We start from the raw sequence: 18,315 nt of genomic DNA on the forward strand, positions 1-18,315 counted from the left end.
GTTTTGTGCAAAAACTTCTTATTATTGCTTTGAACACTGTCAGCAGGGGACAAAGATGCCTATCATGTCTTCAAGGGACATCACACTCAAGAGCTTGGTTCAGACACAGCGGTAACAGTTCCTAATAAAGTCAATAGGGTTTGTGCATGACATTGACTGCTCCCTCTCTGTATATTGTAATCAGTCCCATTGTGTTATTTAGACATGGGACAATAAGAGCACTGCTAAATATTTTTCTCTCATGTCTGAAAAGATAATCACCTCAAAGACTAGGCAGGCCTCATTTATGTTTTAATGATGATGATGTTTTTTGATTATAGTACTAGATACCTCTGCTTACTTTCCAGCTACTTCTCTACGTTCAATCATAAGAATCGTTGATGGGGGGTGTTCACTACATTTTTCTGAAAGCTATGTATTTCTGGGGTATATTTCTGCATGATGACAACTTGGATCTGGTAGCTTTGTGATTTTCAATTGTTTAGGGCTTACAAGCATACTGAATTAAGGAGCAGGAAGTTGTTAGTCATCCATGCTTTTACATCTTTCAGGCAAGCTTATATCTTGGGTAGCTGTACAATCAAATCAGGTTTCATGGATAGGTAAAGTTGGGTGTTATCAGCATAGCAATGGAAGTTAATGTCATGCATACACAAAGAGATGAGCAAGTTTCCAAGCACAGAATTTGGGGAACACCATAACCGCTTTCCTCTTCCCTCTTACGGTCAACATTGATCTTGGGGAAAATGGACACCTTGGGAAAAATTGACAGTTTGACAACCATAGTTGTGTACAGGATGAGTAAGCCCATCTCGCCAAAGGCCACCAATTGCATATGTTCTCAAAATACAAGTAAATTGATGTGCCCTCTTTTATACGTATATTATTGTATGCACATCATAGATTCCTATACACATCAACTATTCCAAGTCAAATATGAACATCAAAACTCATTTCCAAAATCCAAACAAGGATAAATCAGTCAATAGGATACTCAAAAGTTGTTTTATGGTCAATTGTTTTGTCATTAGACTGTTTAATTTCCAAGACCAATTTCCTTAGGAGTAATATTAGTCTATTAAATTACACTGCCTCTGCCATAACACCTACACCTGTACCTCAAATAATGGTCTCATCTCCTGTAGCCACTGAGCAGCTTTTACTAAATTAAGATTTCGCTGTAACCTATAGGTTATTGTGTACAATGCATACTGGGTTCCAAATATGGGCTACAATAGGTAAATTGTCCGACCCTGATTCTTGAAAATTGACTTATTTCTGTCAATTATTTTTGATTTCCTTTACAGTCAGTAACTCCATTCACACCAACATTTTTTTAAAGAAATCAAAACCTAAGCGGTTTCGTTTCTTGCTTTCCGACACTTCTCATTTCTCCATCTTGGTCACGCCCACTTAATCTCTTCTGTCCAATCAGCGGACACAAACAGATACACATTTAAGCACAGCGAAACTTATTATCACTATTCGAGAGGTCTTGCAGCGTTTAGGGAAGAGGTACATCTGGACGACATAGTAAATCGGTCGATAACCGCCAGGTTATTTGAAAATAATCTAATAACCATATTATATTCTACAACCATGGGAGTGGACGGGTGTGGACAAATGTGCAAATGCATTCTCATCCTCTTCTCTGCACTTTTTGCGGTAAGTAACCCAACACATTCTCAATTTGTTATGCTATCGATTAACTATGAGTCATGATTTATTGGAATAGTCTAACGTTACACTAAAGCGCATTGCGTATGTTTTGGGGGAACAATGAGTTGGTCCAGGCAAAAAATAAACCTCGTTAACGTTCCGCCAATCCATTGGTTTCGTTTCTGGTAGCGGGTACACTTCGACTCCATGGACGCCTCTAGTGGCTTTATTAAAATGTCCAGCCCACACGACGTTGATCAAACAACGAAATGCCTTCACTTAATACCTTCTACTCGAACGTCTTTGTTCTCCAGCAGGAAATGTGTCTAGGTGAGGCTCAGAGATTTTTTTCTACAGGTGCTATGGGGGAGCTCAGCGTTTTACTGAGGGTGATCGTCTATGTGTCACATGGTTCTCAACTACAACCCCTTCCCACCATATCGTCTGTCATCTGTTTACATGATTGCTCTTAAAATCGCTATACAAGCCGATTGTATTATTATCATTAGGCTACTTCCGACGGACGCGCACATAGCCGCGCTCATTTGCGACGGTCACTGACTAAATGCATGCAGCATGTTATAGATTCCGCAATCCCAAATACTTATCTTACTTCAGAGGGGGTTGCGCCAGGTCACCACTACCATGTCAGACAGAGTGAAATTAAACTAAACACAAATAGTTCCATACATTTTAAACTAAAGAGGGCAAATTAAATAGCAGATATAATTACATTACATGCAGATATAATTACATTACATTACTCCTCAGAGTGTCTTTTACATGTCCTCTTTTCGAGACCTAAAAAATGCGTCCGGCAGGGATTCCAAAATCGTCTGGGATTTTGCCTCGTCGGATATTTGTGTTTCTCTGGGTCTTTCACAAACTAGTTATTACATCCTTACAAGTTTTGGTAAGGGTATCTCTCGTATGTTCCACCTTCTTGCGCGGGCTCTGACTGTAGAGAGAACTATCATTGGTAGACCGCCTTCCCAGTGTTGCCAGATATGATAAGTATCCTCCAAATACGATCATTTTGAGCCTTTGATACGATACCCCATTTCCAATCTGGCAACACTGAGCACCTTGCCGCCTCGACTAGGTGCATCGTTTACAATAGTACATGACATCTGCATGTGACAAATATGTCAACTTCGTCGCGGGGGAGGGGGTGGGGTCATCTGCATGTGAAAAAGATTGCGCTGAGTTTAGCAGCTGCACTCTCTCCTATCATTATTCTACGCGGCCGGCAAAATCAGTGTTTCTGCAATTGTATGGGGTTTGCCAAGCTTAGCAATTATATGAGCAACTACATACGATGCCTCCAGACACTGCTTGGAGACAGTGCTATGCTTGGAGATGGTGGTTTGTTGTTGCTGGAGGCCATCACGTTTACGTTTAAAGAAGTCCACAGGCTTCTCTTTCAAGTCGGAGTGTTTGGTGTCGAGGTGCCTTTTTAATTTGCATGGCTTCATTCTGTCATTTGCCAGCACCTCGGCACACAAAACACACTGAGGACGTTGCTCAGTCGTGCCAGTGACGGTAAAACCAAACTGCAAATAGCTCGTCATATTTGCGAAGCTTTGGCCTCTTCGCAACTGGCGCATCGGTTGCCTGACTTTTACGAATCAGAAACTTGTCCATAGTTGTGTTTGTTTGCTGATACAGTGTGTGTGAAGTTAATAAAGTTCTAATTTCAATGTTGTGGTCTTGTGAGTGTGTTTGTATGTGTGGCTGTGAACGACTTGCACACGAATAATGGATAAGGCTGTGCTAGGCAATGGTTCCTAACAAAACGAACTGTACACAATGTAGACAGGGACAGCACAAAATAGTATTCAAGTGCTGGTGTTTTATTTGTTGCAACACGGTGGATGATCAAAAAATGTAAAGGTAGGTGTTAAGGAGAAAAGGGCTAGCTGCAGCTGGAAGAAGTTAGCTAGCTAGAAGGCTAGCACTCGGGGCAACGAGCTTTTTAAAAAGACTGTGGAGCAAATTACTCCTTAGAAAAGGCTACGAATAGACCTACTGCAAGTGCAGTAAGGTATTACTAAGGAAGGAGTGAGTCTTTAAAAAGACTGTTTATAAAGCAATGAATATCTGAATGATAGAGGAAACAAGAGAAATCGAACAAACTCCGCAGAGTGTTGTCTCAGTGAGGGTGAGGGCTTACCATGCCTGCGGTTACTTTTATACTTGGAAGCCTAGGTGCAACTCGCGTTCAAATGATAAGGCTCCGTTTTGATTGGTGGATCAGGAACGTATTTGATTTGTTTGTGTTCAGCCATTTGCATTTCGCCACTGAGGGAGCTTTCACTAACCAGTGACAGATCGGTGGTCGTTTTTCTTTTCTCCGTCTGTGACATCGCGCCCCCCCCTGGAGAGTGTTCGTGCCCCCCACTTTGAGAACCACTGGGCTAAACCATTCAGAGTAGCCCAAATGGTAGTGTAACCCATGAAACACTATAGACTTTTGAGTAAAAAAAACTAAAATAACAGTCATGTTTGTATTTTTAATGTGACAACTATGCACGTTGCAGCCCCTCCCTTTTTTCACAATTAGCCATCCTTGACATCAGAATTAAAGGGGCGAGATATTTGCTGTTCTTTTTCATGTGTTTTTGTGAGTTTATGCATTTAACCTGTCACTCTATTTTTCTATCATGTGTTTGTATTTTCTGTCCTCTCTAGATTGTGGGATTTGCAATGGTTGGTTTGGGCCTGGGGCTTAGACTCAGCTCAGGGACACGAGGGCTCTTCGACATCGATTTGGAAACACAAGAGTTTGTCATTTGTAGGTTTGCTACTAGTTAATAATTCAATTATGTCAAACGCTATTAACTGTAAGTGAAGTCTAAAGAAATAACGTGTTTATGGCAGGACACATTTATCAGTTTTAGGTTGTTTTTTTGTGCTTTTTTTCTGAAGGTTTGATTCCTAATCTCTACCTCTCTCTACCTTCCCCTCATTGTAACACACAGTTGTGGTAGTGTTGCTCGTGCTGGGTACACTGATGCTGATCGTGTCCATTTGTGGGTTCCATGGAGCTTGCAGTGAGAACATCAGTTCCTTAGGAGTTGTAAGTAAACAAATAGGGACTGGCAACTTTCAGATTTCGTAATGGAGTTTTCTTTCAGATGCAAACGTTGGTTAAACCTGGAACATGTTCTCTGTGATTTGTAAAAAGTACACAGTGCTTTTGTATGTGCTTCAGAATGTTGCAGTTCAGATGAATTTAGCATATCTCACTGGTTTTCATAGCAGCTGAATCGTAATCTTCAGTAAGAAGCACTATCTATAGGCTAATGGCTGTACAGTGATCTACAAGATGTGATGCAACTCTGCTCAATCCTGGTCACATTTGCATTTGTAATCTGAGGTCCATGCAAGATGGCTATGGAATTGTCCATCACCTTTTGCTGTTCTTTGGCTGTGTGGAGTCCTCAGTTCTTCTGTCTGCATTTCTAACTGCTCTCAGCAGGGGACTAGCAGGCCCTTGCTGTCGTTAATTATCCAATCCCACCTGTGTTCAAAGGCTTTGAAAGGGGTGTCAGTCTCAGGGAACAAGAATTCTGTTGTGGTCATAAATCTTAAAATAAAAGCACGGTCTAATCCCAGACAGTAAATTAAGGCCCCATGCACATGAAGTCAAGTTTGCCTGAACCCGGATTCATTTTTCACACATATCCACTTTTCAAATTGCGTGCACATGAACCCAGCGAATCCGATTGAATCCGCTGTAGTACATCCCCCACGCCTTTTGGTGGCGCTTTAACGGTGCTACAGACAACTGAAGAAAACGGAGAAGAAGACAGGAGCATGCTAATACAGTGACATATGACAGTAGTCGAGCTCCAACTAGCAACGTTTAGCCAAACCGCATAGCCTGCCTTTAATCTGCACAGTAACACATTATGGTGGTTTATAAAATCAGTGGTCAGAGCAGACTGTAGGTTAAGTGAAAATAATTATATTTGTTATTGATAATAAAGAGTTTAGAACAGTGCAACAAAGCAATGTGCAACATGACATGTCTGAGTTGTTTAAATGCCTGTGCTTTATGGAGATGCTGAGCTTGAGCACGAGAGACCACAATGCAAGTGGTGTAGATCCTAGATGTTCCCTGGTTTACTCTTTATTTGCTTCCAATGTCATGGTTTTATTACTAACAACAAATGTAGGCTATTGTTGAGGGCTTTGTCCTTCACATACTGTACCTCTGAAGTAATGTTAACGCTAGCTAGTAGCTATCGCTATCGTTGTCTGACAGGATAAAGCTAACGTAACATTCATCTTTATTACAGACCGTTTTGAAACTTCGGTCTATAATACAAATCTTTTCACGTCAGATTTGCTCATATAGGCTATTGCTGACACTTTTAAAACCCGGTTTTGTAAAATTGTCTGATGCAAATAGATCAAACAGTGATAGATTAAAGTGTGGCTTGTTAATGTCATTCCTTTCCTAACAACATCTAGATAGATAGATAGATAGATAGATACACTTGTATTAATCCCGTTAGGGATGCAATCACGTGATGCGATCACGTGGGGCAATCCGATTAGGTTTGCGGATGGCGTGCATACGAACACCAACCCGCGACCAGATTTCGAGTTTACTCACTTTGGACCCCCGATTCGAAGGAGTGCGGATACAGTGGGTTCGTCTGCACGATAGGGCTATCCGGAGACGGTTCTCTCCGGGTTCAGGCAAACTAGACTTCGTCTGCATGAGGCCTAAAACATTCGCAAAAGATTCCAAATGGCTCACTTGATCTTGCCTCTGGCTTTAAATACTTTGATTTGAATACTTTTGCATTATTTAAATACAAATATAAATACATTAAAAGGTCTAAAGAGACGAATGTCCTATGAATGTGTATGAGTGAGTTAGTCATTGTTTGTTATTATATAACTTGTTTTTATTGAAATGTTTTCTTGTAGTTCTCCGTACTGTTGGGCATCATGGCAGGTGTGGAGATCGGAATTGGAGTGCTGGTGTTTATGCGAAGTCAAGAGGTGAGGGGAATAGGAGTGTAAGATTCATGATCAAGCAGCTGCTGTGACCACCAAAAGTTGGCCAGCAGAATATCCAAAATGGTAATCTTATCATGGTCACAAAGGAAAGGTCCCCACACTGGATTTGCTCAGACACCTGGGATCAGGAAGCAAACTAAGGTGTGAGTGACTGCAATTAATCATAGTATGGGAATGGGGGTAGGCCATTGAGAACCATCTCAGACAGAGAAACCTGATTATCATACAGAACAACAAAAGGTTGCCAGACCTGTTTGCATTACAAGCCTAGCTCATTTACATTACTAGGAGGTGTCTTAAAACTATATATATGGCTAGAATTGGAGATGCTTGGGGTTCAGACCTACACCGCTGAATCCGGAGTATGTTCTACGTGCTTCGTTACTGCACTTTACTGGAATAAAGATTGCTGCATCAGAAACAAAGAAACTTCCTTCATTTCTTACAGGAGTTTAGGAGGGGAACAAACATTGAAATAGGTGGCAGGATAAGAGAAAACCCCTCCGATGACCTGCTTTAATCAAATTGATGGCACTCCTTTTAATTTCAAAGCCATTTCCCCCCAGTCTCATGATGTCCTTTATTTTGCAACACCTTCTTTCTCTGTTAAACTTATGATTAGATAGTTCTTTAGATGAAAATAAATTATAACTATAAAAAACAATAAGAACAATAACATATGATAATAATAACAACTATTGATGTCAAATTGAAGATGGTCACAAGCAGTGGCCTGGGCTGAGCAAAGCTACACAAACGTAATTGGGATATTGTTATCTCTCAATGGAATGATTTATTCTTAGATTTCCTGTCAAACGGCTTTGTCCTTCAACAGGATACAACTAGGTGAAGCTGTGCAATGATATCGCATAACTCGTCAAAAGCATCTTTGGAACTAATTTGAAGCGATAATGAAATGATCCCCTCCTAAGGTTTGATTACTTTTTTAACACGGTAGCTATAATGTAACTATTTATATTACTACATCAAAGTAATGTAACTTATTACTTTCAATTACTTTTCAGGCTAGAGGCTATGAGAGAACAAAATTAGGATGTAATCACCAACATTTTGATTAGTGACTGTAATTTAATTCCATTTTTCGTCTCAGTAACTGTAACTGATTAGAATCAGATTTATTTTGTAATTTAATTACGTAACTCTGTAAATGAACAAGGTGTATGTACCTTCTAGCCAGAAGTGGCGCTTCATAGTTGAATCTGATCTGAAACAGAAGTTCAGTCTGGGGCAGAATGCCTCTATACATTTCACTCAGTCACTGCTTGAAATAATGCGAACCTTGACATTCAGTCTGTAGGCGACTAAATATCACTTCTTGTACTGCTGAAGGTGAGAAATTTAGTTATTCCTTTAGTCCTTAAAATTACGACAGCAAAAATTATTTTTCAAGCCCATGTAGTGGTCGTATTGCAGATTTCAGTATGTACTTCCTCATGTATAGAAACCACACAACTTCACTATTCCATACTTATTTTGGTTGTAAAGCTACTAAGACAATGATTTGAGGACTTATTTGCTAGCTGTCAATGGTAATGAGTCGCACTGCTAAACATCGATTGAATTTTCAATCTGACAGCAGCTTTAGTAACCAGATGAGACTGTACCAGACCATAGACAGCACCCAAAGCTATACCCATAATTCAGCTCCCATACCAATGATATGCTCTACCAAGCCTTATGAGGGAGTACATATTCCAAGAGAAGTTATCAACCGACATAACAATGTGAAAGAAATGTAAACTGGGATCCACAAAATAATTTTGATGTGTTATAAGGTTCTGTACCTCATAACTTGACACATACTGCCCCCCTCGACTTAATGTTTTCTAGCCGATGTATTCTGGTGATGCTTTTGATATGTTTTAAAAGCTGTTCTTACATTTTTGTGGGATTTCCTACCTAGACTTCATAGTTAAGTCCAGTGTGGCTAGTGGGGAGAACAGGTGTGTTTATTGGCCTTTCACGTGAGCACATACCATCAAAATTTGAAGATACTATATAAACTAGATCTACAAAAATGGTACAAACTTGCATAATGCTGATTTAACTGTTCCATTGTCTCCAGGTGTCACAGCGGCTGGCCAACCTGTATGCCTCCCTTTACGCACAGTATGTCAACAAACAAGACCCCAGCCTTGGAGCCACCCTCAAAATAATTCATGAAGCGGTAAAGAACCGGAACATGCAAAAAACCCTCTGAAACTTTCTCAACTGAACCCTGCTATCAATTATTCATCACTTTGAATATAGGCAATCAATTAAATGTCAAATACCTCTAATCTGCCTTTCAGTGTTCAGTCATGTGTCATTTTGTTATTGTTTGTAATTCACATCTTCTCTCCTGTGTTTAGTTTGGTTGTTGTGGGGTTGGAGGGGGAGTGGAGCTGTTTGTACGAGACACATGTCCTAAGATAGGCATTTTGGAGACCTTCACTCGATCCGTGAGTACAGCTGTCATCACAAAAAAATCACTATGGCCTTGCAATGTAGTACAAAGTTAGCTAGGGGGCAAGTTTGATGCCATCACTCATGATTACCTTCTCATTCTGTCTCCACCTCTTCTCCTTCGATCTTTTAAAATGTCCCCTCCAACTTTCAATCCTCCAAACCTGACTCCTTCTGTACCCCTTGAAACACTTCCCTACTCCTCAAAAAACTTTCAAATGCAGAACTGTCCCAGTGTGATCCTGAACCTCTTCCAAGACAAAGCTCCTCTTATCATGGGCTTCTTCCTGGCCACAGCAGCTCTGATGGTAAGAAATGGGGTTGTCCAAGTCACGTGGGCTTTTGGGTTGAGCTAGAATTAAAGGGATACTTTCATTGGCAACCTAGGCATACTGTGTCTGAAAAAGCAGGTCAGCAAGTTAAAATTATATTACTTAAGAGCTGGTGCAGTGTAAGTGTATGATGGTTTAGACATATAAATGTATCATGATCATCTTAGTACTACTTAATTTCTATCTCACGTTCAAGATGCCAAAAGGTATACATTACTGTGGTGTTGCAATAAGCCATTCTTACGATCTTGTTTAATAAAACAAAAAAAATCTATGTATTTCTTACCATCCCTGTTGTATAATATTTCTGCTTACACAAATTCATGTCTTTCCCTCCATGTCCTATCTTCCTATTTTCCACTCTTTCTACACATCTGTTTATTCTGGCAGATTGTTGCGTTGGTTTGCAGCTCTGTTCTCAAAAAAGCCATCAAAGATGCCTCCTCTGCTCCTCCCTATCTGCTCCTCTCCAGCCATACCATCTCCCACATTCTTCCAGACCCTGCTCTCTATCCTGCACCCACTGTCACTGTGCCAATGGCAGAGGAAGCTTAATGCTCAAATGACACTCCTACAGAAGTAGAGTAGAACTTTCCACTCAGCGCCTCATTTACTATAAGGATATGCGCTATATGCGGTTTGGCAAAGGCGCTGATTGCGCTGCGGTCGCAATGTTAGTAAATGAGGCCCTCAGTTTCTTCTTTTATTCCCCGTCCTCCAATGCACTTTCCTTTGCTTGACGTGTTCTCCATAATCACCTTGAGTCATCCCTGTTTTCCGCTGGCTGAGGTGTCTGTCGTTTCCCATCTATCTTCGGGGTGCTGTACCTAGAGTTGATCTTTTCCCCTCGGCTGCTCTCACGCGCCTCTTCCTGGCCCTTTCTTCCTTCTCACCATCAGATCACAGCCCTGGTCTGCTCCAGCATCCTGTCCAAAGCCATCAAGCAGAATCGCCAGGCGTTTCCTGTTACTTACAGCGCCCCCTTGATGTTCTGAGAGGGCAGGACTCCCCAAAAGCTGTTGGAGCCTGGAGGTTATGTCTTATCCCTCGCTTTATCATTTCATCATTTGTACATAATGGAAGAATAGCTTTATCACATCTTACTAGGGTAGAGAATAAGATTAGAGTGTCCATATCATTGGTTATCTGTCTTTTAATTTTTTTTGCTTCATTAGAAAAGGGAACATTTGTATGGTTTTTATTTAACCATACAAGGCTGCTAATTGTGGGCTGACTTAAAATGATGTTGAAGTATTTCAATATATTATTTAGTCTTTTTTTTTTGTGTTTTTATACAAAAGGTCAATTTTCTCAAATGCTACATGCAGGCTCTGTGCTCAAATACTGTATCAAGTGGGATCTAATTCATTTTCATATTGCCTTGTATCACTATATGTGCTATCTGTTATGGGCTAAATCTAGCATAGTACTTCTTTAAGTGCATTCCCTTGAACTGCTGTTATTGTTAAGATTGTTAAATGACACATATCTTATTATGCTTGTGTTTTTATACAAAAGGTCAGTTTTCTTAAATGCTACATGCAGGCTCTGTGCTCAAATACTGTATCAAGTGGGATCTAATTCATTTTCATATTGCCTTGTATCACTATATGTGCTATCTGTTATGGGCTAAATCTAGCATAGTACTTCTTTAAGTGCATTCCCTTGATCTGCTGTTACTGTTAAGATTTGTACCATTGTGTTAAACTGAGCACTGTTTTAAAAAAGAAAATCGTTCTTTGTGGTTTTTGCTGATGGGGTAACTTTTTTATATTATGAGATTAAAACATCTTGAATGTTGATAATATTTACAAGCAGCATCATGGCATTTTTGTCGTGTAGTCTCAAGACAATAAAATATGGTGTCTTGTGCATCTCATGTAGGGGAAGGGATTGAGGTAGACCTCTAAAGTCACATAGAGATATTAGTTGGTTTCACTGGTGCAGGCATGCATAGAGGGAACTTGTCCTTCCTCATTTTCTTCCCTTGTTCCTTAGTTCCTCCTTTTTGAGGAAACATGGAGGGATGCAGTGATGAAATCTAAGAACGAGAAATTAGATATTGTCATTCAAAATTGAACTAAAAATATCAACAGAATATGAAGAATGTATTAATGAGGTAACATTAATGTTCATAAGAAAGCATCCTTAGTTTCACCTAGACAATTAGATTAAATTGAAGTTAAAAGTGGGATTTAGGCTTAAATCTCCCGCTTCTCAGATTTCTATATAGACCAAATGTCCAATATGGAGTGAAATGAGAGATCGCAACAGGGTAACAAAGCATGCCCACTTTTGTTTAGACATCTCAATATGACCTTGTCTTTTTTTTTTCATTTAAAACAACTTTGGGGGTGGTGCACACATTTTCACAATAAAATACATTTAACTAGCCTATGACAAGAAGACTGTTCAAAGCTGTTGTGGAGAGAGATAGATAAAAAAAAAACCACGTTTTGTCAGGTATGGTAGATTTTTGGATCAAAGTGCCTCATCTCATTTTTGACTTTTGACACAAGAATGTGACAACATGACAAATGAAGACTTCCACATCGGAACATGTGGGTATGACCCGTCATGACGTGGAAGACGAGCAGGGTTTACACATGACTCATTTAAGGAGCAAGTCCTGAGGCCTGCAGACAGGCTCCTTAGGCTGCCCTCTCTTGGAGTGAGGGTGCTGTTGGTTGAGTTTGACATAGTAAAGGGATGTAATTATTACTGGAGTGCACACTGAAGATCAGAATATCAGATGAACCTCTGAATATTGATAGACCAGAAATATTTTCTGAGTTTTTAGCTTCTCTGGAATGTGGTTAATAGTAACACATTTTACCTGCTGAAATACGACTCCACTGAAGAACAGTTCTCCTGGGAGACGGTCGACGACCGTTTCGCCTTCCCCACCTTCCACTCACGCCTGTGGCTAGCCTGCCAGGAGAACATCCTCAAGGATGCCTGGGGTGAGGGCTGGGTGATGGAGCATGAGTGGGGTCAGGGAATGGGGGTGAAAGTTTAAGTGGATGCTTCCTGCTGTGGGTGAGGTTTCATGGTGGTGTGAGAATTATTTTTACACATATTTGCTGGTGTGTAGGTGTTTGTTTTACCAAACATGACTGGTCACGTCTGTGTGCGCTGGGTAGATGTGACAATTCACATAACTGCAGATATGAGTGTGTGTGCAGTGAGAGTGAATAGATGAAGGAATTGGTCAGAGATATGGGTTAAAGTGACAGGGTTGCATACACAGTTGTGATTACAAAATGATTCACCTGCCAAATAAAAACAAAAAAAGGTATTTCAGTGTGTATGTGTGTGTCGAGATAAAATATTGTTTTATTTTGGGCTTTTGGGCTTTTAAATTACAGCTGTGTGTTTGTTTGTGTGTTACTGTGTGGGAGACGGAGAAAGAGAGTGATGGAGTGGTGTTTGTGTGTGTGTGTGTGGGGGGGGACACCAGGGTGTGGACCTTCCTATTGTGACCATGATAAGGATGCCATTTGGCAGGTGTTGATATTGTAATTATGTCATGTCTGATCACACACGATTTGGGCATGATTATAATAACTTACAGGCTGCAAACTTGAAAGAACAGGAAACAACTCAACCACATACTTCACTTTGTTTTTGCAGCGTAGCAGACACAGCAGCATGCTGTGAATTCTCAGAACAAGGTGTTCAGTATCCACGCCATCTATTCACTTGTGCACATCATAATAGCACTTTCTAACTATTTTGCAGTTTGCCATTGTTATGGTACATTCATGAAAACATTTTGCCATTATCTGCAGTTTAGTTTTCCACCTAAAAACATTTATCATTTTCAAGCATTATGTCACTCTCATGATATGCAAAATGGTTAAACCAGTTATCAGTACTTGTCAAGTATTTTTCTTTCCTGGCTGGGTAGAACAAATTATACCCTCTTGTGGCGAATTTGTAAATTGCATGTATGTTTCAGATATTCAGAGCCTACAACAAGAACTTCAGCATGTTATATCTTCGAAGACCATAACCAGCACTTTATTATTGTGGTTGAATACATTTAAATAAATTACAACAATATGTATCCAGCCTCTTCAAAACCTGTTGACTTTCCAAGGTATCCTACAATACTGTAATTGTTCGATGCTCACTCTACCATGAAGTCAATCAAAGTAATTCAATAATAAGTGGCGAGATTTACGTGTTGAATATGGAAAACGTGCATTTCAGGGCAAAATCAATGTCCTCAGTTTATCAACATCAGCATGGATAAGGCAGTAAGAATCTGAGTAAGTGCTGAATAATTCCACTGAGAACGATACATTGTGTCATTAAAGGACATACAAGAAGAAATGAATAAATGCCTTCATGAAAGAAAAAAGATAAATCCATCAAGGCATAAATATAAACACATTATAGCACACATATCTGAATAAATTAAATGATACAGCTTACCACTATTATGGATCATTTCCACACACATTCACTGGGTAGCGAGGGAAGCAAGAGGTAAATGAGACTGATAATTTGGAGGCTGCATGTGAATGTTATTTCCACAAGCCCACCAAAGACAGACAAAACAAATAAGCCTGGCCTTTTACTCTGATAATTACCATCATTAAATGTCTCCCATAACCCGACTAACCATTAAGTCATTGACAGCTGGATTGCTGTGTTTTGGGCAGTTTGGCTGTTTCTGTTTTTTTAAACAGCAAATTGATTAATTTGTTTGTTGGAAGATGGTTTAGATGGCCGTAAAATAGATGGGAAAGAATAGGTAGCGAAACAATAAGATTTCTACAGGCTCCTATCCCGTTTAAATGAAGTAGAAGCTGTACCGTTGTCTGTATGCACAGGTCAGGGAAACAGTTATTGTTTTGAGTTATTGTTTTAGCGTCAAATGCTAAAGAGGAAGTGAGGGCACACAAGGAAAACCAGGAAAAATGGTCACTGACTTCTACACCGAAATACTATTCTGGTGTGATGCAAGGGATGGGTTCCAAGCCGAGAGAAGAAAAACAGCTACTGAGCGGTTAGATAGAAACAGGACTATGAACTAAAATACACCGACAGTATTATAAACAGGCCTATGAACTAAAATACACCGACAGCATTAGAAACAGGCCTATGAACTAGAATACACCGACAGCATTAGAAACAGGCCTATGAACTAGAATACACTAAAGTTGTGCTTTATAGTGTCAAAGGCAATCCTCAGTACTATATATCCAGCTCAATCTGACCAGGTAGGTGGTATTTATTAGTATCATGAGTAGCTCAACACCCAAACTGAGTAATCAAACAGTGCTTTACAACTGCAGAAGATGATAGATATTACAATATTAACAATAATAACAATATTTACAACTGCAGAAGATGATAAAGATTACAATATTAATAATAATAACAATATTTACAACTGCAGCAGATGATAAAGATTACAATATTAATAATAATAACAATATTGCCCATGCAGCACATCATTCAAAGGCACCCAACATTATTGCATGTCAGCACAAACATATTTCTTAAATCGTGAAGATGTTCTGAGGTGCTTAACTGAAGTGTTTAACATTTTCAACCGACAAAGAAGTTTGCCAGCTAGGAAAACATCAGTATCAGCTGCCCGACTGAAGACCCTTCAGTTGTGGCCTTGTCACTGGCCCAAGCAGCCCTTCTGGGCAGAGCATGATGGACACTCTACAGAGTCACCGGATGCTTCAAGCAATTCTCAAATTTATCTCCTTGATGTCCTTCCTCCCATCCTTGAATTGAAAAATAAAAACCTGACTGTACACTCTATGTTTCAATTTTTTCTCAAGAGAAGTTATGCACGGTCAAAGATTTTAGAGTTGTGTCCTTTGTGAAAACAGTGTGGTAAGGGTGGTAATAGAGTGGTAAGTACTAAATGAATTGCTGCGGTTGTGCAAAAGGACAATTATGAATTATGAGAAATTACCATTTTACTTTAATGGTGTATGGGTTAAAAACACCTGGCCTGTATGGACATTTCTTTATGTATCACTTGCCCTCACAATCCAAAGAAATTAATAAAAGCATCTAAATAGACCAATAGACCGGCACTCTGGATGTCCTAAAATTTCCTTGGGATAAATAAAGTATTCATCTATCTATCTATCTATCTATCTATCACTCAAAGAAACACTGCCTAACTCTGTTCCTTCATAGTTACATTATAATGGCAGGTCTACAGATATGTTTTGTCAGCAAGCACCTCATACAAATACCACCAATATTTTGATAACAAACACCGCACATTTCATCATTACAAAAATGCATCCATGGTGGACAATTTCTATGGCCAGGGCAACCTTGACTGCTGTCCTACTACTCTACACTAGAGGTCAGTAGAGCTGTATTGATCACATCTGTTGTTCTCCCCAAAGTGTTTCCCCCTCGTGGAGCCTCTGACCAGCCCAGCCCTGAGTGAAATAGTAAGGAAGTGAGGTACAGTATGAGCTGAAAAAAGCTAAGCTTAGCTAAAATAAAGCTGATGGACATAAAAACACAGAAATGCTGTCAGTGTAACAGACTTCACGTAGAGTATCTCTCCAAGATTCATAATACTTTTACTCTGTGGCAACAGCTGGTGTGCTTCCAGTCCATATGTGTTCGATCTCTGTCTTGGTTGTACAAACATACGCCAACACACCCTCACACAAACACACAGGCACATGCTATGCCCACACACACAAACCCTTTTACTTTTTTCAAAAATGAACAAACATGAAATGTCTCAGAATAGTATGTGCACCATCTGACTCAACAATACCCCAGTGAAGAAAACATGAAAATAAAGACTGAGAGATTAAGAGAGTGAGAAGGGGGGGGGGGGGGGGTGATGGGTGCGGCTGAGTGATGACTCATATTTTGGGTTGCCTAGCTACTGCGAGGAGCTGTTTTCTTTTCAAAGTTTCAAACCAAAATATGTATGTCTGGATTTCATTGACAGAAAAGACACAGCGGCAGTGGTGGCATGGGGGGTGGGGAGGTGGGGGGAGGGGCGGGTATAAAAAGAATGGGAGGAGCAAGGCAGTGTTCTTGGGCTGAAGACAACGAATGATCTTCCAGAGTTTCATGTGATAAAAATGTACACACTTAAAAGATGAAGACCAAGCCAAAGAGGAAGCTAGGGCAAGGGAGTGGATGAAAAGAAAGGGGTCGCCATGGCAACAAACAGCCTAGACGAATATGAGTACTTTTTCTTCTTTCTGGAATGTAAATACTCCCTCAAACTTACCAAACCTTTGGCCTTTTCATGTGGTAAAACTTTCAAACCATTGCAATGTAAACAGCCAAGTGGGAGACATGTCAAGGGCAAACAAACAACAAAGTAATGAGACAGTACAGTACATGCTTTCTTCTTGGTCTTGATCCTTGATTGGTTAACTAGTCTTGAATAGTGGGCTTAGGCTTTGGTTTTAGCATTCATCTGATTTGAAGGGGCTTAAGCTGATCCTGTGTTTTTACAAATGGTAAAACTCTGGTGTAAATGAAGCTGTTTAATCCTAAAAAGGTGACCACATGTCTGAAGGCACATGTAATCATAATGTTTTAGAAATCTTATTCATGAACTCATCATGCCACACAGACCTCACTCAGAAGAATAGTTTAATTTCTTCTATTATTTGAACACATTTATGCAAGACATTGGATATTCATGCCACTGTCTATGACACATTTGCCAGCCTCATAAAACTGGACTAGGCCCCAGAAGTCCTGGCTGACTGGCTGCTCCTGGGTGGCTAGTTATAAGAGAGAACAATCATTTTGCTCTTTGGGAGGTTTCAGGAGAAAAAAAGTCTCAAAATGGTCTTTGGTCACCGATCATTCAAGAGCAAAATATGTTTTCAGCAATAAGAAAAGACACCACAAACAGAGGCCAAGTCAGGACAAAGCTCTGTATTTGCTTAACTGTCAGTGCCTGAAGGGTTAATGGACTTGTTCTCATTTGAGTCTTCATACCCTCATAGTAATGCTTAAACTTCTAAGAAGTTGCTAGTCCTCATCTGTTGGACTGAAAAACTCTCAAGTTTTCTTGGTAGGATTTCTTATTCTAGCTGTGTAGCTAGGCCAGGGAAAGTAAAGTCTAGCTGACGTTAAGACTTTGAACAAGTACTTGATATTGACTTTGCTATTGAGCCGCCCTATTGTGTTTACCTTTTCATTGAGTGGCTACAGGACGAAGGGCCTGTGAATAAGCTATGGGCTACAGGCTGCTACAGAGGGAGAGGAATGTAGCAACTGGGCCCTCAGCACAGAACGCCTGCCAGTTTCCTAAGGTCCAAGAGGCACTGCCAGAGCCTCCACTGTGATTGGCTGAGAAAGAGAGGGAGCGTGAGACGCTAGGAGGTAGGTACTTCCTCCGCACATGGTAGTGACACCCCACCCTACGGATGACGGCGAGGCAGGTCGTCCCCCTCTAAGAAAGTGGCAATTTGATGTGCCAGCAGTTCTGTTGTGTTGTGTTCTGTTGTGATCAAAGCGCCTAGAGACAATTGTATTGTTATGGCGCTATATAAATAAAATTGAATTGAATTGAATTGTTGTGGGTGTTCATGTTTTGTGTGTGTGTGTGTGTGTGTGTGTGTGTGTGTGTGTGTGTGTGTGTGTGTGTGTGTGTGTGTGTGTGTGTGTGTCTGTGTGTGTGTGTGTGTGTGTGTCTGTGTGTGTGTGTGTGTGTGTGTGTGTGTGTTTGGAGGAGCAGTGTGGTGGCTCTGAGCTTGCATCACAAACCCAAACAGTTAATAAAAGAGTATGACAGAATGTGAAACTCAAGATATTTCCACACTGTCTGGGTCAGTGTGTGTGTGCA

The 18,315-nt window shown here is 40.3% G+C and overlaps 1 protein-coding gene across 2 annotated transcripts; it reads left to right on the forward strand.

Moving 5' to 3' along the window:
- Positions 1 to 1,435: 1,435 nt before the first annotated feature.
- LOC105898669 (CD9 antigen-like) lies at positions 1,436 to 11,226 on the forward strand. 2 transcript variants are annotated; one of them, XM_031572136.2, is made up of 8 exons: positions 1,436 to 1,665; positions 4,351 to 4,453; positions 4,641 to 4,738; positions 6,604 to 6,678; positions 8,783 to 8,884; positions 9,069 to 9,158; positions 9,387 to 9,470; positions 9,885 to 11,226. In XM_031572136.2, exons 1-8 carry the CDS (start codon positions 1,600 to 1,602, stop codon positions 10,047 to 10,049), a joined length of 783 nt encoding a protein of 260 aa, XP_031427996.1. In that variant the 5' UTR covers positions 1,436 to 1,599; the 3' UTR covers positions 10,050 to 11,226. The 2 variants fall into 2 exon arrangements, with proteins under 2 accessions (XP_031427996.1, XP_031428005.1); XM_031572145.2 differs by having other exon boundaries at positions 1,443 to 1,665; positions 10,394 to 11,226.
- The last annotated feature ends 7,089 nt before the right edge of the window (positions 11,227 to 18,315 follow it).

This window comes from Clupea harengus, chromosome 1 (assembly GCF_900700415.2).
Source record: "Clupea harengus chromosome 1, Ch_v2.0.2, whole genome shotgun sequence".
Taxonomy (NCBI): Eukaryota; Metazoa; Chordata; class Actinopteri; order Clupeiformes; family Clupeidae; genus Clupea; species Clupea harengus.

Coding starts and splice junctions, on each gene's coding strand:
- LOC105898669 (XM_031572136.2), top strand. CDS start 1,600: ATGGGAGTGGACGGGTGTGGACAAATGTGCAAATGCATTCTCATCCTC. Junction 1,666..4,350: donor TCTTCTCTGCACTTTTTGCG/GTAAGTAACCCA, acceptor TGTCCTCTCTAG/ATTGTGGGATTTGCAATGGT. Junction 4,454..4,640: donor AACACAAGAGTTTGTCATTT/GTAGGTTTGCTA, acceptor TGTAACACACAG/TTGTGGTAGTGTTGCTCGTG.